Source organism: Bufo bufo, chromosome 1 (assembly GCF_905171765.1).
Source record: "Bufo bufo chromosome 1, aBufBuf1.1, whole genome shotgun sequence".
In the NCBI taxonomy this organism is placed as follows: Eukaryota; Metazoa; Chordata; class Amphibia; order Anura; family Bufonidae; genus Bufo; species Bufo bufo.
The window spans coordinates 841,313,292-841,338,149 of record NC_053389.1 but is presented as its reverse complement, the minus strand read 5'-3'; the positions used below and the strand labels follow the sequence as shown (position 1 = coordinate 841,338,149).

Here is a 24,858-nt window from a genome sequence, read left to right as displayed (position 1 = left end):
GGCGCTGTATTACCCTGGATGTAAGAGGTATGGGGCGCTGTATTACCCTGGATGTAAGAGGTATGAGGCGCTGTATTACCCTGGATGTAAGAGGTATGTGCGCTGTATTACCCTGGATGTAAGAGGTATGGGGCGCTGTATTACCCTGGATGTAAGAGGTATGGGGCGCTGTATTACCCTGGATGTAAGAGGTATGAGGCGCTGTATTACTCTGGATGTAAGAGGTATGAGGCGCTGTATTACCCTGGATGTAAGAGGTATGAGGCGCTGTATTACCCTGGATGTAAGAGGTATGGGGCGCTGTATTACCCTGGATGTAAGAGGTATGGGGCGCTGTATTACCCTGGATGTAAGAGGTATGGGGCGCTGTATTACCCTGGATGTAAGAGGTATGGGGCGCTGTATTACCCTGGATGTAAGAGGTATGAGGCGCTGTATTACTCTGGATGTAAGAGGTATGAGGCGCTGTATTACCCTGGATGTAAGAGGTATGGGGCGCTGTATTACCCTGGATGTAAGAGGTATGGGGCGCTGTATTACCCTGGATGTAAGAGGTATGAGGCGCTGTATTACCCTGGATGTAAGAGGTATGAGGCGCTGTATTACTCTGTATGTAAGAGGTACGGGGCGCTGTATTACCCTGGATGTAAGAGGTATGGGGCGCTGTATTACCCTGGATGTAAGAGGTATGGGGCGCTGTATTACCCTGGATGTAAGAGGTATGGGGCGCTGTATTACCCTGGATGTAAGAGGTATGAGGCGCTGTATTACCCTGGATGTAAGAGGTATGTGCGCTGTATTACCCTGGATGTAAGAGGTATGAGGCGCTGTATTACTCTGGATGTAAGAGGTATGAGGCGCTGTATTACCCTGGATGTAAGAGGTATGGGGCGCTGTATTACCCTGGATGTAAGAGGTATGGGGCGCTGTATTACCCTGGATGTAAGAGGTATGGGGCGCTGTATTACCCTGGATGTAAGAGGTATGAGGCGCTGTATTACCCTGGATGTAAGAGGTATGGGGCGCTGTATTACCCTGGATGTAAGAGGTATGGGGCGCTGTATTACCCTGGATGTAAGAGGTATGAGGCGCTGTATTACCCTGTATGTAAGAGGTATGGGGCGCTGTATTACCCTGTATGTAAGAGGTATGGGGCGCTGTATTACTCTGGATGTAAGAGGTATGGGGCGCTGTATTACCCTGTATGTAAGAGGTATGGGGCGCTGTATTACTCTGGATGTAAGAGGTATGTGCGCTGTATTACCCTGGATGTAAGAGGTATGAGGCGCTGTATTACCCTGGATGTAAGAGGTATGGGGCGCTGTATTACCCTGGATGTAAGAGGTATGGGGCGCTGTATTACCCTGTATGTAAGAGGTATGGGGCGCTGTATTACTCTGGATGTAAGAGGTATGGGGCGCTGTATTACCCTGTATGTAAGAGGTATGGGGCGCTGTATTACTCTGGATGTAAGAGGTATGTGCGCTGTATTACCCTGTATGTAAGAGGTATGGGGCGCTGTATTTCTCTGGATGTAAGAGGTATGGGGCGCTGTATTACTCTGGATGTAAGAGGTATGGGGCGCTGTATTACTCTGTAAGAGGTATGGAGCGCTGTATTACCCTGTATGTAAGAGGTATGGAGCGCTGTATTACCCTGTATGTAAGAGGTATGTGCGCTGTATTACCCTGTATGTAAGAGGTATGAGGCGCTGTATTACCCTGTATGTAAGAGGTATGAGGCGCTGTATTACCCTGGATGTAAGAGGTATGTGCGCTGTATTACACTGGATGTAAGAGGTATGGAGCGCTGTATTACCCTGGATGTAAGAGGTATGGAGCGCTGTATTACCCTGTATGTAAGAGGTATGGAGCGCTGTATTACCCTGTATGTAAGAGGTATGTGCGCTGTATTACCCTATATGTAAGAGGTATGAGGCGCTGTATTACCCTGTATGTAAGAGGTATGAGGCGCTGTATTACCCTGTATGTAAGAGGTATGTGCGCTGTATTACACTGGATGTAAGAGGTATGGAGCACTGTATTACCCTGGATGTAAGAGGTATGGGGCGCTGTATTACCCTGGATGTAAGAGGTATGGAGCGCTGTATTACCCTGGATGTAAGAGGTATGGAGCGCTGTATTACCCTGTATGTAAGAGGTATGGAGCGCTGTATTACCCTGTATGTAAGAGGTATGGAGCGCTGTATTACCCTGTATGTAAGAGGTATGGAGCGCTGTATTACCCTGTATGTAAGAGGTATGAGGCGCTGTATTACCCTGGATGTAAGAGGTATGAGGGGGGGCACAATACTTGGCTTGCCCTGAGTGCTGGCAAACCATGCTACGCCACTGCTCCCGCACATTCCCTGGCTGACCCGTGGGTCTAGCCGGGTCTGCTGGATTATGGAACAGGGGGGGGTATTGTGATAAATCCAGGCTGTGTATTGCCAACGCTGGGGGCGCACTGTGTGGATGTCTCTTTGGTTCTCCCCCATCCACACCTATCTGTTACACTAATCAGCCCATTGTTAGACGCTGTGCCATGATGTTTGCCCTTTTAACTCGAAATGTGTATTGGGACAAATCAGACTCCTACAAAGTGGTTGATAGCGGTTCTGTCTAGACCGGGGGGGGGGGGTTCTTTCTATAAAACTGAAATGCTTTGTGTTCTTGTCATTCTGCTTACCTCAAATTCAGTGCTGCCTGATTCTTGGGGTAATGGTAACATCGGTTGGAATACGTTTTATTTGGGAAGCCATATCACTGACGTGTGCCCAGTCGGGGTTCCAGGGAGTCCGTCGCACTGGTCATTTCGGGTTGACCAATGCTCCGGCGGTTTTCCAGCATTTTGTGAATGATATTCTTCATCACCTGGTGCGGAGGTTTGTAGTCATGTATTTGGATGACATTCTAATTTATTCTCCAGACATGGAGACACATCAGGATCACGTTAGACATGTGTGACAGATCCTTAGAGATAATTAATTGTACAAAAAATTAGAGAAGTGTGTTTTTGCGGTACACGAGGTGCAGATCTTGGGCTACCTGCTGTCATTTTCAGGTTTTCAAATGGATCCAGAGAAAGTCCGTGCTGTATTGGACTGGGATCGACCCGAAAATCTGAAGGCTCTTATGCGGTTTTTGGAGTTCACCAACTATTACCGAAAATGTATTCAGAACTATTCAACAGTGGTGAAACCCTTAACTGACTTGACTAAGAAAGTGACGGATGTCTCGGTGTGATCTGATTCGGCGTTGAGAGCCTTTTCTGCGATTAAGGAGTGCTTCTCTTCTGCCCCTATATTGGTGCCGCCGGATGTATCACGGCCTTTCATTGTGGAAGTGGACGTGTCCGAGGTGGGGGTCGGAGCAGTCTTATCGCAGGGCCCGTCACCTGGTAAATGGCGACCATATGCATTTTTCTCAATAAAAAAAAACTCTCTTCCGCAGAGAAAAATTGCGATGTGGGTAACAGAGAGTTACTGGCCATTAAATTGGCTTTTGAGGAGTCATTGGTTGGAAGGGGCGATTCATCGGATCACTGTGTTCACTGATCACAAAAACCTGGCTTACCTGGAGTCGGCTAAACGACTGAACCTGAGGCAGGCCAGATGGTCTTTGTTCTTCACCAGATTCAATTTCACTGTCACCTATCGTCCGGGGGTTAAGAACGTCAAGGCAGATGCCTTGTCACGTAGTTTTCCTGGAGGTGGTGATTTTGAAAATCCGAGTCCGATACTGTCGGAGGGGGTGGTGGTATCCGCTCTTTACCGTGACCTAGAGGTGAAGGTGTTAGAGGCCCAGGGAGACGCACCGGATTCTTGCCCCTCTGGGAGATTGTTTGTTCCATCAGAATTGCGTCACAAGGTGTTTGAGGAACATCACTGTACGGTTCTTACTGGACAACCTGGGAGCAGATCCACTGCCGACATCATCTCTCGTAGATTCGTGTGGCCGGGAATGTGTAAGTGTGTTAAGGACTATGTGTCAGCCTGTAGTACCTGTACACGTGCTAAGATGACATACTCGGCCTTCTGGATCTCTACTTCCGTTGCCCATCCCGTCCAGACCATGGACTCGCTTATGCATGGATTTTATCACTGATCTACCTAATTCTTCAGGAAAGACAGTTATTCTGGTGGTAGTTGATCGCTTTAGTAAAAAGGTGCACTTTATAGCGTTGTCGGGCCTATCTAATGCTAAAACACTTGCACAAGTCTTTGTTGACAACATTGTAAAACTTCATGGCATTCCCTCTGACGTGGGACTCAGTTTGTGTCCAGATTCTGGAAGGTGTTCTGTACTCGGCTGGGGGTGCAACTGTCCTTTTCTTCGGCTTTTCATCCTCAGTCGAACGGACAGACGGAGCGCACGAATCAGAATCTGGAGACTTACTTGAGATGTTTTGTCTCTGAGAACCAGGAGCAGTGGTCTTCGTTTTTGTCTTTGGCAGAGTTTGCCATAAATAATCGCAGACAGGAGTCCACTGGGAAGTCGCCGTTTTTTGGGGCATATGGATTCCATCCGCAGTTTGGCACTTTTCTGGTACTGAGACTTCTGGTATCCCTGAGGAGGAAAGATTTTCCTCCTCTTTGTCATCTATTTGGCGAAAAAATTCTAAATAATCAGAAAAAGAGGAGTAAGAAGTTTAAACGTGTGGCTGACAGGAGACATATGAATGGTCCGGGCCTATGAGTGGGGGATTCTGTGTGACTGTCCACAAGAAACATTAAGTTGAAGGTACCTTCTTGGAAGTTGGGTCCAAGGTTTATTGATCCATTTAAGATCACGGTCATTATTAATCCCCTAACTTTTCGTCTTGAACTTCCTCAGGCCCTGGAAATTCATAATGTGTCTCACAAATCTTTGCTGAAGAGATATGTTGAACCTTTGGAGCAGTCTTCCTTGCAACCCGCTCCTGTCATGGTGGACGGTAGTTTGGAATTTCAGATCGCCAAGAAAATTGACTCTCGAGTTCTCGTAGATCTCTTCAGTATCTTGTTCACTGGAAGGGTTATGGACCTGAGGAGAGGATGTGGGCACCGGCATCTGACGTGAATGCCAGTCGTTTGGTGAAAGCCTTTCACAGGTCTTATCCGGATAAGGTCTTTCCTGGGTGCCCGGAGGTCACTCGTAGAAGGGGGGGTTCTGTCACGGACGTACCGAAACATACGTATGTTCCTGCGACAGTAAGTGGCAGGAGATCTGTGAGACTGGCAACACGTTTGATCTGACATGTTTTCCTTTTGTTTGAAATTACGTCTGTGTTGTTTCTGGTGCTTTACACACCTTCTTTCCCCAGGTGTGACTATTGTGGTCAATTTAACCTTCTCTATTTATAGATATACAGTACAGACCAAAAGTTTGGACACACCTTCTCATTCAAAGAGTTTTCTTTATTTTCATGACTTGTGGAATTATATACATAACAAACAAGTGTGAAACAACTGAAAATATGTCATATTCTAGGTTCTTCAAAGTAGCCACCTTTTGCTTTGATTACTGCTTTGCACACTCTTGGCATTCTCTTGATGAGCTTCAAGAGGTAGTCCCCTGAAATGGTCTTCACTTCACAGGTGTGCCCTGTCAGGTTTAATAAGTGGGATTTCTCACCTTATAAATGGGGTTGGGACCATCAGTGGCGTTGAGGAGAAGTCAGGTGGATACACAGCTGATAGTCCTACTGAATAGACTGTTAGAATTTGTATTATGGCAAGAAAAAAGCAGCTAAGTAAAGAAAAACGAGTGGCCATCATTACTTTAAGAAATGAAGGTCAGTCAGTCAGCTGAAAAATTGGGAAAACTTTGAAAGTAAGGGCTATTTGACCATGAATCAGAGTGATGGGGTGCTGCGCCAGATGACCTGGCCTCCACAGTCACCGGACCTGAACCCAATCGAGATGGTTTGGGGTGAGCTGGACCGCAGAGTGAAGGCAAAAGGGCCAACAAGTGCTAAGCATCTCTGGGAACTCCTTCAAGACTGTTGGAAGACCATTTCAGGGGACTACCTCTTGAAGCTCATCAAGAGAATGCCAAGAGTGTGCAAAGCAGTAATCAAAGCAAAAGGTGGCTACTTTGAAGAACCTAGAATATGACACATTTTCAGTTGTTTCACACTTGTTATGTATATAATTCCACATGTGTTAATTCATAGTTTTGATGCCTTCATAGTCATGATAATAAAGAAAACTCATTGAGAAGGTGTGTCCAAACTTTTGGTCTGTACTGTGTGTGTGTGTGTGTGTGTGTATATATATATATATATATATATATATATATATATATATATATATATATATATATATATATATATATATATATATATATGTGTGTTGCCTTTCCCTGTTGTTTGTCATTAGGCCTGAGGGAGACTCCTGTTCGTCCTTCTCTTTGGAGGAACAGGTAGACTCTGTCCTGACATTAGTTCCAGGGTCCTTTAGGGTGAGATAGGTTTCTAGGTGTCCGGTGTATGATCTTGCCTACATTTGGGGCCTGTTCATACGGGTAGTTAGTCAGGACTTTGATTAGGGTTTTCTCTAGGAGGTGTCCATCTTCCTTCCCTAGTTTCCAGGCCTTATTCCGGTATCCCCTTTCCCTCCTATGCTCGGTGTGGTGTTTTCCTCCCACACACGAGCGTGACAGGATGTGAGAAGAACCTGAATGTGGATGGAGGAGTTAGTTGTGAGGAGAGGCTGGAGGGGCAAAGGTTTAAAAGTAATATAAGGAAGTATTACTTTACTGAGAGAGTAGTGGATGCATGGAATAGCCTTCCTGCAGAAGTGGTAGCTGCCAATACAGTGAAGGAGTTTAAGCATGCATGGGATAGGCATAAGGCCATCCTTCATATAAGATAGGGCCGGGGGCTATCCATAGTACTCAGTATATTGGGCAGACTAGATGGGCCAAATGGTTCTTATCTGCCGACACATTCTATGTTTCTGTGGTGGAGGTAGATGTGAAAAGAGTCTGTGAGTGGTGTTTGCAATGGTACATGAATGGAGAGTAATGGGGCAGTGTTATATGGATGGACAGTGATGGGAGTAGTAGTCATTGCTCTTGGTGGGACCAGTGTCGGGGGTTTAGCACACTTGGTCAGGATATGTATGGACCACCATAAACTCTAGGTTGTTATTTTCCAGGGCGGAGTTGGTCCACGTTTTCGGCTATGAGGTTCCAGAAGAAGAATTTCGGGCCGGCTTATCTCCAGAGCTGTCATCCAGGTGAGCAGCGCAACGATAGATCATTGACCCCCTCGCCCCCAACACATCTTTCTGTCAGCTGCTCACTGTTTAGCAGCACTTACCTGCCCAGTGTGTAGCAGTGCTGGTGACCTGTAGGGTGGACATCTGGGCCACAATCGGTCACTAACCGGCTTGAGGTGAGGCGGTATGTGATGAGGTGAGGCGGTATGTGATGAGGTGAGGCGGTATGTGATGAGGTGAGGCGGTATGTGATGAGGTGAGGCGGTATGTGATGAGGTGAGGCGGTATGTGATGAGGTGAGGCGGTATGTGATGAGGTGAGGCGGTATGTGATGAGGTGAGGCGGTATGTGATGAGGTGAGGTGTGAGGCGGTATGAGGTGAGGTGTGTGGCGGTATGTGATGAGGTGTGTGGCGGTATGTGATGAGATGAGGTGTGTGGCGGTATGTGATGAGATGAGGTGTGAGGCGGTATGAGGTGAGGTGTGTGGCGGTATGTGATGAGATGAGGTGTGTGGCGGTATGTGATGAGATGAGGTGTGTGGCGGTATGTGATGAGATGAGGTGTGTGGCGGTATGTGATGAGATGAGGTGTGAGGCGGTATGAGGTGAGGTGTGTGGCGGTATGTGATGAGATGAGGTGTGTGGCGGTATGTGATGAGATGAGGTGTGTGGCGGTATGTGATGAGATGAGGTGTGAGGCGGTATGTGATGAGGTGAGGTGTGAGGCGATATGTCACCTCATGCCGCATCTGTTAATGGGAATTTCCATTTCATCCACCATGACGGCTACGGATGATATTGACCCCTTGACCTCTGTAGGGGCAGGAGTCCACAGAAGCCCCAGCCGCTGTCACCTCGGTGTTCCCTATGGGGCGCTGCACAGAGAGGACTCCTGCGAGAGTTGAAGAGTTTAGTTTTTTCTTTCTGACACTTAGGTTGTCTCACCAGTCTCCTCCTCAGTCCTCCCACAGCTGGGCTGGGGACGTGGACCTCGTCTCTGATAGCGGGAGGCCTGATTCCACTGATGCCGGTAAGGTCTTCCTTCCTGATAGTGTGGAAGCAGACCAGCGGGAGCGGGGACGCCGCACGCCGCATTGCTCAAAGCTCCGCTGAGATCCCGGCTAATTCCGGAAGGGGGCGGAGCTTGCTAAGGGGCGCGCCATCACGCCGGGTCGGCTCCTGAGGCCAATTCTGATGACGCCAGACGCCGAGCTTCAAAACAGCGCGGCGGCTCACAGTCAGCGTCTCCCCTGTCTGCAGCGACGATGACCCGTGGGGATTGGGCAGACCCACCTTCGGTAACTCCATCCGTGAGTCTCCCAGGGGGAAACCTGCGCCTTACTTCAGTTAGCTCATGGCCTGATTCGGGGTTGCTCTTCTTGTACCAGGTTAAGGAAATGAAAGCAAAAACAAAGTATATCAAATGTGTCAATTGTTCGAAAAAATGACCTGAGGGATAGAAGAAGAAGCTTTGCAAAACTTGCGTTAGCGACCTTTTGAAAGAAGAGCAACCGTCTATCATGACGGAAATTAAACTCCTCATCCGGGATGAAACCAGATCCTCCTTGGCCTCTCTTACTCCCCCTCAAAACGCACCTCCTACGAAAAAGCCGAGGTTACCCGTTCCATCCTCCTCAGATGCTGAGGACATGGGGGGAGTGGCGTCAGCGTTCAAACACGATCCTGATGAAGATCCATCGTCTGAAGGGGGAGATAGTAGAGGATGATGAAGAGAAAAGAAGTACTTTTTTTCCTCTGAAGATATGGATGAACTTCTTAAGGCTGTAAGAGAGACCATGGGTATCGAAAACGTCCAAAAGACGAGATCCGTACAGGACGAAATGTTCGGGGGATCACGCAAAAAAAAAGCTACGGTTTTTCCCATTAATGAAAATATAAAAGAGATGATGATTGATGAACAGGCGGATCCTGAAAAAAGACTGGGGGTCTCTAGAGAATTCAGGAAGAGGCTTCTCTTTGACCCTGCCGAATCAAAAAATGTTCAACAATACTCCTAAAATCGATGTCCAGGTGGCAAAAGTAGTAAAAAAGACTTCCCTGCCATTTGAGGACGCATCCTAGCTGCGTGACCCAGTGGAACGGAAAGCGGATTCCCTTCTAAGGAAATGTTGGGAAGCTTCTATGTTTGGGGTGAAAACGAATGGTGATAAAATCTCCAAATCTAAACTTTGCTCCTCAGCATTCTCAGGGGAATATGTTTTTGGACCGCTACTCTATAAAATACTAGAAAAAGTTGCTGATAAAAAGAAAGGCTTTCCTGAAGAACAAAAAAGGAAGTTTTTTCGCCCCTTCAGTCAGCAATCAAGGCCTTATAGGGGCAAAGAAAAGACTGGTCGCTGGAGTTACCAGAAGGGGGGCAAAGGTAGAGGCTTCCTCCTCAACCCCCAAAACAAGTGAAAAGCAATGACGCCAGGGTAGGGGGGAGGTTAAAAAATGTCTTAACCCAGTGGGAAGCCACAACATCAAACCCTTGGGCTCTAGGAATGATAAAAAAAGGATACAAGATAGAATTTACCTCTACCCCACCAAAAAGGTTTCAGATAACGTCTCACGATCCCAATACCGTTTCAGAAATCTGGCAGGGTATACTAGAATTAAAAGCATCAGGAGTAATAAAACAGGTCCCAATACCAGAAGAACAACAAGGCTTCTACTCAAGACTCTTCTTAGTACAAAAACCGGATGGCTCCTCCAGAACCATCATAAACCTAAAGGTACAAGACTATCGTGTAGAAAAAGTTCTAAATGGAATCCATCTCCTCCATTGTCCCTTTTAATAAAAAAGGGGGCTTGTATAACGTCCGTAGATCATCATCAAAACTCGCAAAGATATCTTCGTTTTGCATTACAAAGCCCAGATCACACAATTCATCACTTTCAGTTCTGCGCCCTCCCATTTGGCATTTCGTCCGCACCAAGGGTCTTTATGAAACTGGTAGTGGAGATGTTGCCCTCCCTCAGAAGAAAGGGACTGGTAATTTTTCCATACCTAGACGATTTCCTTCTACTGGGAGATTCAGAAGCAGAAACGGTCACAAACACGCAAACCTTCTTACAGAAAGTTCCCAGCTTGGGTTGGCTGATAAATATAAAAAAAATCTTCCCCCAATTCCGTCATCCAAGAGAAGATTCCTCGGGGTGATGCTAGACTCGTTAGCCCAGAAGTCATCATTACTTAAGGAAAAAATAAAAGCCATTATAGAGAAAATTGGAAAATTCCAAACTCAAGACAGCACCTGGATCAGGAACGCCATGAGCATCTTAGGTCTCATGACCTCCTGCATAACAGCGGTGGCCTGGAGCCAAGCCCACACCAGGACCATACAATCCTGGATATTAAACAATTGGAACAAAGATCAGTCATCCTTGGACATGATAATAAAAATCCCCCTGCAAATAAAACTAGATTTAAATTGGTATAAATAAACAAAACTCCAGCGTGATTTGCAAGTAGTGTTATTTTTATTGGAATTGCGGCTTCAGCGTAACGTTTCGGCCTATTGGCCTTCTTCAGACTGCCGTAAAATATAAGATATATTGTTACAGTATATATTACATACCATCGGGAGAACATATACATCATATTTTCATCTACCGGAATATATATATCATAGAATTTCATCTATAAATTATACATATGGGTCAAAAATTCATCTCAATAATCAAGGGGAAATCTCAAATCCAAGAGACCCCATATCATGTATCACCATGGTTACCATGATGAGGGTTAGTCGATCAGTAGAATGGATAAAGTGGACCTGGCAACACAATATATGAAGCCGGTTATCAGCATATCATAACCATCACATTAGCTAAAACAAATCACTTAAGGAAAATAACATGGACATCGCATAATTGGTATAGTCAAACTATCACTGCAAGCAAGGTATCATAAAGAATAACTCTCTGGTGCAGATAGCATATAACTATGGTGTGTGGTCCTGGGGTCTGTATGACCTACCGGCGTCCGGAACACACTTACCTAATGCCGCTAGTGATGATGAGGAGAAATTGGCGCTCTGTGGCAGTGTAATGCGGAGGTACCGCTGGTGAGAGTGGCGCTAGTACGAGAAGGAATCAAGTGATATTTAAAGGCAGCCCGCGTCTCTGCCTCATGGACCTCACTTCCGGTATCGGGCGTGAAACCGGAAGTGAGGTAATGGTGGAACGCACGTGGAACGCAAGGAACTTCCGGTTTCGGCCCGCGAAACCGGAAGTAAGCAAGGCAGAGCAGTGCGATCACATGGCTTATGACATGCAGTCATGTGATCCCTGGTAGCGATCCTCATGCAAACTGAACCTAATGAAAAACGGTATATATACTATACAAACTATATTCTATTCAGACTGTGGATAAAGGAGGGGCTAAAGAAGGATATGGGAAAAGGGGACATGAACATGGTACAAATAGAGTATAGTGTGAGAGGGATAATAGTCAGCAAGACAGGGGAAAGTGCAGGAGGGGACCAGAAAAATAGAAGAAAGGGATTGAAGTTAAAAAACAGGGAAAAGAGGGGAAAACAAGGAAAAGAAGGACAAAGAAAAGGGGGAAGAGACGGGGAGCAGTATGAGTCCGTGTCAAAGGATACTAGGCGGCATTAGGAGGGGTCCCGGATCGTCAATAAGCCTGTGAAGGGAAGAGAAAAAGGAATTATTATTATTATTATTATAGATACGGTTTGCTATATAAAGGATTATAATAGACTCTGAATTTCGTACTCTCTATTCAAACCTTTGGGTTCTAAACTTTCCAGTCTGTGAATCCAATATGCTTCTCTTAATTTCAGACGCTTTACTAAAAGGATAGAAGAAATGCGAGACCGCTTTCTAGAGAGGATATCCACCGAAATTTCTCCAACCCACCGTTCGTGAAAGTCGACCCACACCTGCCCCCTCAAAAACCTGCCCCCTCAAAAAGAATTCCGTTTGTCCACACATTTCACCCATGTGCCCGCAAAGTACAAAATATTATACAAGGTCATTGGCATCTACTCAAAAAAGCATATCGCAAGATAGAAGAGTTTAACAATCCCATCCTAATGTGCAATAGACGTCCGAGAAATCTAAAAGACATGCTGGTAAGGGCAGACATAGGTTCCATAACACGCATCCCAAGACAATTGTTCCTCCGAACCCAAAAGAAAGGCACCTTCCCGTGCCTTCATTGTACCCAATGCTCCCACGTACTGAAGGGCGCAAATATTCAGCATCCGCAATCAGGCAAATTAATTCCAATTCACGATTTTTTCAGCTGCGACTCAGATTTCGTCATCTATCTTCTAAAATGCCCGTGTGGCCTCGTGTACGTGGGAGAAACCACACAAACCATCAGAAACAGAATCTGTCAGCACAAATCCAACATCAGAAAACAGAACCTCTTACTTCCAGTCCCTTGGCATTTCCATCAGGCAACACATAACATCTCCCAATTAAAATTCCAAGTTATAGAACACGTTCCTGCATCCAGACGTGGGGGGGATAGAGTAAAGCGTCTGAAATTAAGAGAAGCATATTGGATTCACAGACTGGAAAGTTTAGAACCCAAAGGTTTGAATAGAGAGTACGAAATTCAGAGTCTACTATAATAATTTATATATCAAACCGTATCTATAGTAATAATAATTCCTTTTTCTCTTCCCTTCACAGGCTTATTGACCATCCGGGACCCCTCCTAATGCCGCCTAGTATCCTTTGACACGGACTCATACTGCTCCCCGTCTCTTCCCCCTTTTCTTTGTCCTTCTTTTCCTTGCTTTCCCCTGTTTCCTTGTTTTTTAACTTCAATCCCTTTCTTCTATTTTTCTGGTCCCCTCCTGCACTTTCCCCTGTCTTGCTGACTATTATCCCTCTCACACTATACTCTATTTGTACCATGTTCATGTCCCCTTTTCCCATATCCTTCTTTAGCCCCTCCTTTATCCACAGTCTGAATAGAATATAGTTTGTATAGTATATATACAGTTTTTCATTAGGTTCAGTTTGCATGAGGATCGCTACCAGGGATCACATGACTGCATGTGATCGCACTGCTCTGCCTTGCTTACTTCCGGTTTCGCGGGCCGAAACCGGAAGTTCCTTGCGTTCCACGTGCGTTCCACCATTACCTCACTTCCGGTTTCACGCCCGATACCGGAAGTGAGGTCCATGAGGCAGAGACGCGGGCTGCCTTTAAATATCACTTGATTCCTTCTCGTACTAGCGCCACTCTCACCAGCGGTACCTCCGCATTACACTGCCACAGAGCGCCAATTTCTCCTCATCATCACTAGCGGCATTAGGTAAGTGTGTTCCGGACGCCGGTAGGTCATACAGACCCCAGGACCACACACCATAGTTATATGCTATCTGCACCAGAGAGTTATTCTTTATGATACCTTGCTTGCAGTGATAGTTTGACTATACCAATTATGCGATGTCCATGTTATTTTCCTTAAGTGATTTGTTTTAGCTAATGTGATGGTTATGATATGCTGATAACCGGCTTCATATATTGTGTTGCCAGGTCCACTTTATCCATTCTACTGATCGACTAACCCTCATCATGGTAACCATGGTGATACATGATATGGGGTCTCTTGGATTTGAGATTTCCCCTTGATTTTTGAGATGAATTTTTGAGCCATATGTATAATTTATAGATGAAATTCTATGATATATATATATTCCAGTAGATGAAAATATGATGTATATGTTCTCCCGATGGTATGTAATATATACTGTAACAATATATCTTATATTTTACGGCAGTCTGAAGAAGGCCAATAGGCCGAAACGTTACGCTGAAGCCGCAATTCCAATAAAAATAACACTACTTGCAAATCACGCTGGAGTTTTGTTTATTTATGCTTAATTGGGGCGGGAACCCTACTCCAAGCCACAACAGAGTGCGACAAGGTTACAACCAAGATTTAAATTGGTGTAAGATGGAAGCCAATCTGACCAGGAGGGTTATCTGGCAAAAAGAACCAGGAGTACAAGTTGTAACAGACGCCAGCACAACGGGATGGGGTGCAGTGGTGGCCTCCTCAAGCTGGCAAAGGAAGTGGCCGGAAGAGATGAAAAACGAATCGTCAAATTACAAGGAGTTAAGGGCGGTCCGGGAGGCCCTAAAATGTAATCACAGTCTATTAAGCGAAAAACACCTAAAAATATTCTTGGACAATACAACAGCAGTCGCTTACCTGAAGCATCAAGGAGGCACAAGGTCCCAAAAATTAAGATCCTTAATAAGAAAAATATTTTCTTGGGCAGAAAAAAATGTTTTATCTATCACAGCCATTCACTTGAAGGGATCAGAAAATACTGAGGCAGATTGTAGCGGAGATCTGATATTCCACAGCGAATCTCCACGTAAGATCCCAGCGAGGCTCAGGAACAAGTCTTATAAATCCATAGAGTAGGAATTCCAGCAGGTAAAGTAATCCAATAATATCCCAACAGCAATCCCAATGACTGGACGACACACAGCATCAGGAGCAGAACTCACTTTATGTAGACACAGCACACCTACTGTAAACCCCCCAACAGCCCCACTTACATACAATAGGGCACCTAGAAGATTATGGTACAAGGAAGGGTAGGGCCAGACAATAGCAAGGGCTGATGGGAGATGGCGGAGGGACAGAAAAGCAATGCATTTAACATAGTAAACATTGCAGTTTACAATACATAGCAATACAATTAACCGAATGCCGTTTTGCATGAATTAAACAGGACAGGCTAAATACAATCCGCTACACTGCTCCCCCTTGCCCACAAGCCGGCATACACAGTCGGATCCAGCACGGATCGGCTTGGGGATGTCCGGGGTGCTCACGGATCATTTCTCCAAATCAGTTTGTCTCGACAACCCGTCAGCGTTTCCTTTTTGTTTGCCCGGGCGGTACTGAATATTAAAGTCAAAAGGCTGCAGCGCCAAACTCCAGCGCAGCAGCCTGGCATTGTCCCCAGCCACCCGGTTCCGCCATACTAACGGGTTGTGATCCGTGAGCAGGGAAAAAGCCTGTCCATATAAATACGGCTGTAACTTCTTTAGGGCCCACACCACAGCCAGGCATTCCTTCTCGATGGCGGCGTAGCTTACTTCTCTGGGTAATAGTTTGCGACTGATGTAAGCCACGGGATGTTCTCCGCCATAAGCCCCAACTTGGCTCAGCACTGCCCCCAATCCAAACATAGAAGCGTCTTTGTGAACAAGAAAACACTTAGTTGGATCGGGAGCTGCCAAGACAGGGGCCATTAATAAGTGCATTTTTCAGATGTTGGAAGGCCTGCTCACACTCCGGGGTCAAGGTTACTTGGCGGGGAAGATTCTTACGGGTCAGGTCAGTAAGGGGTTTGGCCAGGGCGCTATAATTGGGGACAAACTTTCTGTAATATCCTGCTGTCCCTAGAAATGCCAACACCTGAGTCTTAGTCCTAGGGGTAGGCCATTGGGCTACAGCCTCTACTTTGGCTGGTTCTGGCTTCTGTTTCCCACAACCCACTCGATGGCCCAGGTACTGTACCTCGGCCATTCCTATACTGCATTTGGCCGGTTTCAACGTCAAACCTGCCTCCCTAATCCTGTCTAGAACCGCTCCTATATGGGTCAAGTGCTCCTGCCAGGTATTGCTAAAAATTGCAATATCGTCGAGGTAGGCACAGGTGTAGTCCTGGAACCCATCTAGAAGTTGGTCCACCATCCGCTGGAACGTAGCCGGAGCGTTTTTCATCCCAAATGGCATAACCTTAAAGTGGTATAGGCCGAATGGGGTGACAAAGGCTGACTTAGGTATGGCGTCCGGAGCCAGGGGTATCTGCCAGTACCCCTTACACAGATCAATAGTAGTGAGGTATTGGCCTCTGGCCATCCGGTCTAGCAGTTCATCTATCCTGGGCATCGGATAAGCGTCTGATACAGTCTTTTCATTCTACCTCCGGTAGTCTACGCAGAAGCGGGTCGTACCGTCCCGCTTCGGTACGAGGACTACCGGAGATGCCCAGGGGCTGTCTGAGGGCTCAATCACCCCCAGCTGGAGCATCTCGTCGATCTCCTTACGCATATTCTCTCGCACCGCTTCAGGGATGAGGTACGGGGTCTGGCGCATGGGTAGTTGCCCTGGGGTTTCTACTCTGTGAGTGGCCAGAGGAGTGTACCCAACCACATTGGAGAAGGTCTCCTGCTTCTCTCTTAGCAGCTGTTGTACCTCGGTACGTTCCTGTGGGCTCAGCCGGTCCCCCAGTACAACTTCTCCTAAATCCCCAGACAGCTGAGCGTCCCCCAGTAGATCCGGCAGGGGAAGACTGTCAAACTCTTCAGAGCTGGGTGCACAAATAGCAGTCACCTCCTCTGAGCGTTCCTGGTAGGGCTTCATCATGTTCACATGGGGCATGCGTCGCCCTCCGGTCCCTGCGCAGGGGCCAATTATATAAGTGGTGTCACATCTCTGTTACACCACTTTATAAGGGCCTTGCCAGGCGGCCTGTAACTTATCATGTCGGACAGGTTTCAAAATTAAAACTTTCTGCCCAACCTGGAAGCTACGGTCCCTGGCGCCCCGATCGTACCATGTGCGCTGGCGCGTCTGAGCCGCCCGGAGGTTTTCCTTTACCGTCTTGGTTAGAGCTTCCAAGCGATCTCGGAGCGCCAACACATATGGTACAATGGGGGTGCCGTCTGCGCTCCTGTCTCCCTCCCAATGCTCCCTAATTAAGTCCAGCGGTCCCCTTACTCTCCTCCCGAACAACAATTCGAATGGGGAGAATCCTGTGGATTCCTGCGGCACTTCCCGGTAAGCAAAGAGGAGGTGAGGCAGGAATCGTTCCCAGTCTCGGTGGGTCTCAGCAAAGGTTCGGAGCATTTGTTTTAAGGTGCCATTGAACCGCTCGCAGAGCCCATTGGTCTGAGGATGGTAGGGGGCACTGATTATAGGTCTGATTTTGCAAAATTTCCAGAGGTGCTGGGTGACCTCTGCAGTGAATTGAGTACCCTGATCCGAGATGATCTCCCTGGGTAACCCCATCCGGGAGAAAATCTGCATCAGGGCCTCTGCCACGGTTTCTGCGTGGATGTTTGTCAAGGCTACGGCCTCTGGGTAGCGGGTGGCGTAATCCACCACCGTCAAAATATACCTCTTGCCAGAGGGGCTAGGTTTCCGGAGGGGACCTACTATATCTACGGCTATTCTATGGAACGGTTCCTCGATTATAGGTAGCGGGTGTAACTTTGCTTTCCGCCGGTCCCCCCTCTTCCCTACCCTCTGGCACGTATCACAGGTGCTGCAATATTTGCGTTCTTCCTGGATAATTCCTGGCCAAAAGAAACTTTGGGTCAGCCGATATCTAGTACGACTGACCCCCAAATGTCCGGATAACGGAATATCGTGCGCTATCCGGAGCAGTTCGGCTCGGTACCTCTGTGGTACAACTAGCTGTCTCATGATGATCGGGTCTGACCCAGCTACCTGCTTGTCTGACTCCCTGTATAATAGCTGCCTATCCCATACAAATCTTTCCCCCTCCGCCCCTGGTTGGTCAGAGGTGACTTTGTCTCTATATACCTGTAGAGTAGGGTCAGTGATCACCTCTGCCGCAAATTCGTCAGGAGGGGCCCAAGGGACACAGTCTAGGGAAGGGGAAGGTTGTCTTACCTGGACCTCCGGCAGTGTGTTGTAGTCCTGGGTGCGGGCCTGTTGCCTGGTGACCACTGGATGGGCTTCCTCAGTGGTTGTGGTTTGCGGCTCAAACGCAGATGTGAGCTTTCCCAGGTCATTTCCCAGTATCACCTCTGCGGGTAATTGGGGCATCAACCCCACCTCCACAGTCCCTGACCCCGCACCCCAATGCAAATGAACCCTTGCTGTATTCAGCCGATATACGGCTCCCCCAGCAACCCTGACAGCCACAGTCTTATTGGTTTTAGCTTTGTCCGCGACCAAGTGGCTTTGGACCAAGGTTATGGTTGCTCCCGAATCTCTGAGTCCCTGCATAGGTTTCCCCTCCAGGTATACTGTTTGCCTGTGGTGCTGCCGATTATCCGCCTGTGCTTGTAGTGGGTTGGCTTCGTGGAGTACTTCCCACTGTTCTATAGTGGTGACTGGAGCTGCAGAGCCATAAGCGGTGGGTGTCTCCTCCTGATAGTGGTGTGCTGCGGCTCTCGGTGGTGGTGGTGGTCCTGGTCGGATCCAGGTGGATCGGTCTCTAAGCTGCGGGCATTCCCGCTTGTAGTGTCCCCACCTCTGGCACTGGTGGCATTGCACAGAGGAGGGTGGGCGAAACCTCGGTTGAGCCGCTGTAGGAGCTGGTGGGGGTAGCGGTCTCAGTGGTGTGTTGGTGCTAGCTGAAAATTGGTTTCCTCCTAGAGGTCGCACAGCTGGTTTAACACCCACAAGCTTGTGCTGCCTGCGGGCATCCATATAGTCATCGGCCTTTTTAGCTGCTTCTGTGATAGACGTGGGGTTACGGTCTTTCACCCATTCCTGCAGGTCTGTGGGTATCCCATCATAGAACTGTTCTAGTAGCAGCATTTGTAATAGGTCCTCCATGGACCGTGCCTGGTTGGCCTGTACCCATCCGAGGGCTGCCCTTTGTAAACGGCAAGCCCATTCTGCATGCGAGTCTTTTTCTGCCTTTTTCAATTCCCTGAACCGTCTCCGGTATGCCTCTGGTGTCATAGCATATCGGGCCAGGATAACCTCTTTGACACGGCTGTAATTCCTAATTTCTGTATCTGGTATGGTACGGTAGGCTTCTGCTGCCCTCCCAGTTAACCGTCCTGCTAAGATGGGTACCCAATCTTCCATATGTATTTTATGTAACGTGCATGGTCTTTCAAAGTCTTGGAGGAATGCATCTATATCTTCCTCCGCTTCTACCTACATTTTAAATGCCTGGTATGGGATGTTTGGCTTACCCTCTTGCACCATAGACACTGCTGGGCTTGGTGTTTGTGGTCTCCTTTGCCGCGTTATAAATTCTTGAACCTCGGTCATTGTCTTGGAGATAATTTCCACTGGTGGGTTCTCCCCATAAAATGACAGTCTGAATTGGAGCTGCCTTTGGAACTCTGCTTGCTCTGTTCCGTCCGTCTCGTCCCTCTGTGCAGTGACCGAATCGTCCTCTGTTCGGGTTTCTGCCATTATTTCAGAGATAAGTGTTGCCTTTGTTTTGTTGCTGGCTGAAATACCTCTTCCAGAAGATCTTTAAGTGTGGATCGTTTTAGAGTGGAGTAATCAATCTCCATTAATCCTTGTTCCTCTGTGAGTCTGGATCCCACCGCTGCCACCAATGTAGCGGAGAGCTGATATTCCACAGCGAATCTCCACGTAAGATCCCAGTGAGGCTCAGGAACAAGTCTTATAAATCCATAGAGTAGGAATTCCAGCAGGTAAAGTAATCCAATAATATCCCAACAGCAATCCCAATGACTGGACGACACACAGCATCAGGAGCAGAACTGACTTTATTTAGACACAGCACACCTACTGTAAACCCCCCAACAGCCCCATTTACATACAATAGGGCACATAGATGACTATGGTACAAGGAAGGGCAGGGCCAGACAATAGCAAGGGCTGATGGGAGATGGAGGAGGGACAGAAAAGCAATGCATTTAACATAGTAAACATTGCAGTTTACAATACATAGCAATACAATTAACCGAATGCCGTTTTGCATGAATTAAACAGGCCAGGCTAAATACAATCCGCTACACACCTTATCCCCTAGTTTCCAAAATGGGGTCACTTCTTGGGAGTTTCTACTGTAAGGGTGCATCAGGGGGGCTTCAAATGGGACATGGCATCTAAAAACCATGTGGAGTTCCTTTTCTTCTGCGCCCTGCCGTGTGCCCATACAGCAGTTTATCACCACACGTGGGGTGTTTCTGTAAACCGCAGAATCTGGGTAATAAATATTAAGTTTTGTTTGGCTGTTAACCATCAATGTTTTAAAGAAAAAATTGGATTAAAATGGAAAATCTGCCAAAAAAGTGAAATTCAAAAATTTGATCTCCATTTTCCTTTAATTCTTGTGGAACGCCTAAAGGGTTAACAAAGTTTTGTAAAAGGGGTGTAGTTTCTACAATGGGGTCATTTATGGGGGTATCCACTATGTAGGCCCCACAAAGTGACTTCAGACCTGAACTGGTCCTTTAAAAAGTTGGTTTTGGCAATTTTCTTAAAAATTTGAAGAATTGCTTCTAAACTTCTAAGCCTCTAACGTCCCCAAAAAATAAAATAACATTTCCAAAATAATGCCAACATAAAGTAGACATATGGGGAATGTTAAGTAATTAATATTTTATGAGGTATCTATTTCTGTTTTAAAAGCAGATAAATTGAAATTTAGAAAATTGCAAATTTTTCTAAATGTTTGGTAAATTTGGGATTTTTTCATAAATAAAGGTGAAATATATTGACTCAAATTTATGACTAGTACAATGTGTCACGAGAAAACAATCTCTGAATGACTTGGATAAGTTAAGGCGTTCCAAAGTTATTACCACATAAAGTGAGATCTCAGATTTGCAAAATTAGGCCTGGTCAGGAAGGGGATGGCCCAGATGTGAAGTGGTTAAAGTTCCAGCACCCTATAGGAAGGATAATAATGTGTATATTATCCTTATGTGGTACACACTGAGGGTGAGAGTGGGTGGGGGCTTCTTAAACTCTCTCTCTGTGGATTTCCTGCCCCTACAGAGGTCAAGGGGTCAATCTCCTCCGTAGCCGTCATGGTGGATTTAAGGAAACAGAATTACCGGTAAGTCTAATTACGTTTTTTTCCTGTCGTTTCTCAGCCTCACCTTTCATGATGGATTCTCGGACCCCCTGCACTGGGAGACGAGCGTTCCCTCACTCACTCTGCAGCACTTCTCTGCGCAGGGCGTACTGGAGCGGGTGGGCTGTCCACGCGGCCCGCTGACCGTTGTCTTCCACTCCCTAAGCTGGATTCTGTTGCGTTGTCCGCTCCCCTATGTCTGTCACCAGCTGCGAGAATTGTCCGGCCTGCAGAGCGAGCACGGTGAGGACGGGTTGTGTGACACCATGTGTGTGCCGCCATATTGTCAGTTCTTTCTGCTGCCTCTGCTACATGGCGGTATGTGGCATGCTTCCAGGACTGTATTTCTCCCTCACAGGTGACACGTGTGTCGTGGCGCTGCTCCATGCAGACCTCCATGAACCTGGTGTGCTACGCTCTGTATGTCTCCTCGCGGACACAGTCATCGCCCTGAGCGACCAGGGAGAAAAAGCCTCCGTCCTCCAGCGCAGACGGAGCGGCAAAGTGGTGACCTGTGTGAGTACCGCCCCCAGTAACCCCGTAACCCCCCACTGAGGCCGCCCCCCCCGTAACCCCCCACTGAGGAGACCGCCCCCCGTAACTCCCCAATGAGGATAAGGCACCCCATAACACCCCACTGAGACTGCCCCCGTAACCTCCCCACTGAGACTGCCCCCGTAACCTCCCCACTGAGACCGCTCCCATAATCCTCCACTGACGCTGTCCCCCCTGTGACCCCCCCCCCCCACTGAGGAGACCACCCCCATAATCCTCCACTGACCACCCCACTGAGGCTGTCCCCCTGTAACCCCCCACTGACCATCCCACTGAGCAGACTGCCCCCTGTAACCCCCAACTGAGGAGACTGCCCCCTGTGTAATCCGCCACTGAGGAGACTGCCCCCTGTGTAACCCGCCACTGAGGAGACTGCCCCCTGTGTAACCCGCCACTGAGGAGACTGCCCCCTGTGTAACCCCCCACTGAGGAGACTGCCCCCTGTGTAACCCCCCACTGAGGAGACTGCCCCCTGTGTAACCCCCCACTGAGGAGACTGCCCCCTGTGTAACCCCCCACTGAGGAGACTGCCCCCTGTGTAACCCGCCACTGAGGAGACTGCCCCCTGTGTAACCCGCCACTGAGGAGACTGCCCCCTGTGTAACCCGCCACTGAGGAGACTGCCCCCTGTGTAACCCGCCACTGAGGAGACTGCCCCCTGTGTAACCCGCCACTGAGGAGACTGCCCCCTGTGTAACCCGCCACTGAGGAGACTGCCCCCTGTGTAACCCGCCACTGAGGAGACTGCCCCCTGTGTAACCCGCCACTGAGGAGACTGCCCCCTGTGTAACCCGCCACTGAGGAGACTGCCCCCTGTGTAACCCGCCACTGAGGAGACTGCCCCCTGTGTAACCCGCCACTGAGGAGACTGCCCCCTGTGTAACCCGCCACTGAGGAGACTGCCCCCTGTGTAACCCGCCACTGAGGAGACTGCCCCCTGTGTAACCCGCCACTGAGGAGACTGCCCCCTGTGTAACCCGCCACTGAGGAGACTGCCCCCTGTGTAACCCGCCACTGAGGAGACTGCCCCCTGTGTAACCCGCCACTGACGCGACTGCCCCCTGTGTAACCCGCCACTGACGCTAGTGCTGTCTGGTATCTGCTCCCTCGTGGGGTGCTCTAACGCGACGTCTTGTGTTGCAGATGGAGACTTTCAGGGTACACGACGACTTCTCTCTAGAGACAATTCTTGAGACGGACGAAGAACCAGAGAACAGCGCTCCGGTAAATCAGATGATGGGAGTAGAGGAGCGATCACTGCAGAGGATGATGGGAGGGTCGGGGTCGGTCTGTGTGGAGGATGATGGGAGGGTCGGGGTCGGTCAGTGTAGAGGATGATGGGAGGGTCGGTCGCTGTGGAGGATGATGGGAGGGGGTCGTCTGGTGTGGAGGATGATGGGAGGGTCGGGGTCGGTCAGTGTAGAGGATGATGGGAGGGTCGGGGTCGGTCTGTGTGGAGGATGATGGGAGGGTCAGGGTCGTCTGGTGTGGAGGATGATGGGAGGGTCGGGGTCGGTCAGTGTAGAGGATGATGGGAGGGGGTCGTCTGGTGTGGAGGATGATGGGAGGGTCGGGGTCGGTCAGTGTAGAGGATGATGGGAGGGTCGGGGTCGGTCTGTGTGGAGGATGATGGGAGGGTCAGGGTCGTCTGGTGTGGAGGATGATGGGAGGGTCGGGGTCGGTCAGTGTAGAGGATGATGGGAGGGTCGGGGTCGGTCTGTGTGGAGGATGATGGGAGGGTCAGGGTCGTCTGGTGTGGAGGATGATGATGGTGGTGGTGAGGGGATAACACATGTAGAACGCGCTGTTGCTCCTCCTCAGGTGGATCCTACTGTGAACCTGACGTTTAATCTGCGTCTCTCCGGAACCGAACGAGAACGAAAAGAGTCTGCAACCCTGCCGTATACATTCACTGACAGCAAGTAAGGAGAGCTTAGCCCGTCATATCATATATATACCCCTAATATACTGTACCCCTGACCTGTCCTTATATCATATATATATATATATATACACCTCCTAATATACCCCTGACCTGTCCTTATATCATATATATATGTATATATACACCTCCTAATATACCCCTGACCTGTCCTTATATCATATATATATATGTATACACCACCTAATATACCCCTGACCTGTCCTTATATCATATATATATGTATACACCACCTAATATACCCCTGACCTGTCCTTATATCATATATATATGTATACACCACCTAATATACCCCTGACCTGTCCTTATATCATGTATTTCACACCAGACCTACCATTAGATTCAATGCCCCGGTTGGTTGCTGACTCCTCTTATAGGTGGGGGTCCCCTGTATGGTCCATATATGGGTCAAGCCCTTACATTGCTCCATTTTGTTTTTGTAGGAAAATGTGTCTCCTCGGAGCCTCCAGTGGATCCGCTAAGATTTTCTATGACGCGGAGCCGGCGGACGATGTAGATGAGGAGGACCCTGATGATGACCTGGATGTCTGAGCTCCTCTGTAGCCTGTACCTCTGTGAATAAAGGACCCATACTGACCCCCGGTATCTGATATGTGGGGGGGGGGCAGATATCACATAATCAGAGACTACAGCTCTTTCCATACTGATCCCCGGTATCTGATATGGGGGGGGGGGGGGGGGGGGGCAGATATCACATAATCAGAGACTACAGCTCTTTCCATACTGACCCCCGGTATCTGATATGGGGGGGGGGGGGGGGGGGAGATATCACATAATCAGAGACTACAGCTCTTTCCATACTGACCCCCGGTATCTGATATGGGGGGGGGGGGGGCAGATATCACATAATCAGAGACTACAGCTCTTTCCATACTGACCCCCGGTATCTGATATGTGGGGGGGGGGGGGGGGCAGATATCACATAATCAGAGACCACAGCTCTTTCCATACTGATCCCCGGTATCTGATATGTGGGGGGGGGGCAGATATCACATAATCAGAGACTACAGCTCTTTCCATACTGACCCCCGGTATCTGATATCTGCCCCCCCCCCCCCCCCCCCCCACATATCAGATACCGGGGGTCAGTATGGAAAGAGCTGTGGTCTCTGATTATGTGATATCTGCCCCCCCCCCCACATATCACATAATCAGAGACCACAGCTCTTTCCATACTGACCCCCGGTATCTGATATGTGGGGGGGGGGGGGCAGATATCACATAATCAGTACAGCTCTTTCCATACTGACCTCCGGTATCTGATATGGGGGGGGGGGGGGGGGGGCAGATATCACATAATCAGAGACCACAGCTCTTTCCATACTGATCCCCGGTATCTGATATGTGGGGGGGGGC

At 48.4% G+C, this 24,858-nt stretch overlaps 1 protein-coding gene across 2 annotated transcripts in view; it reads left to right on the top strand.

The window, feature by feature from the left end:
- ELP5 (elongator acetyltransferase complex subunit 5) overlaps nucleotides 1–24,143 on the top strand; it is a 34,235-nt gene extending 10,092 nt beyond the window's left edge. The window contains exons 3-8 of one of the 2 annotated variants that reach the window (XM_040415417.1): nucleotides 7,142–7,222; nucleotides 21,004–21,227; nucleotides 21,343–21,500; nucleotides 22,683–22,763; nucleotides 23,361–23,461; nucleotides 23,925–24,143. In XM_040415417.1, the coding sequence (XP_040271351.1) occupies nucleotides 7,142–7,222; nucleotides 21,004–21,227; nucleotides 21,343–21,500; nucleotides 22,683–22,763; nucleotides 23,361–23,461; nucleotides 23,925–24,033 (754 nt within the window). In that variant the 3' untranslated portion in view covers nucleotides 24,034–24,143. The remainder of the gene's footprint in view (nucleotides 1–7,141; nucleotides 7,223–21,003; nucleotides 21,228–21,342; nucleotides 21,501–22,682; nucleotides 22,764–23,360; nucleotides 23,462–23,924) is intronic. The other variant, XM_040415418.1, reaches the window with a different exon arrangement.
- The last annotated feature ends 715 nt before the right edge of the window (nucleotides 24,144–24,858 follow it).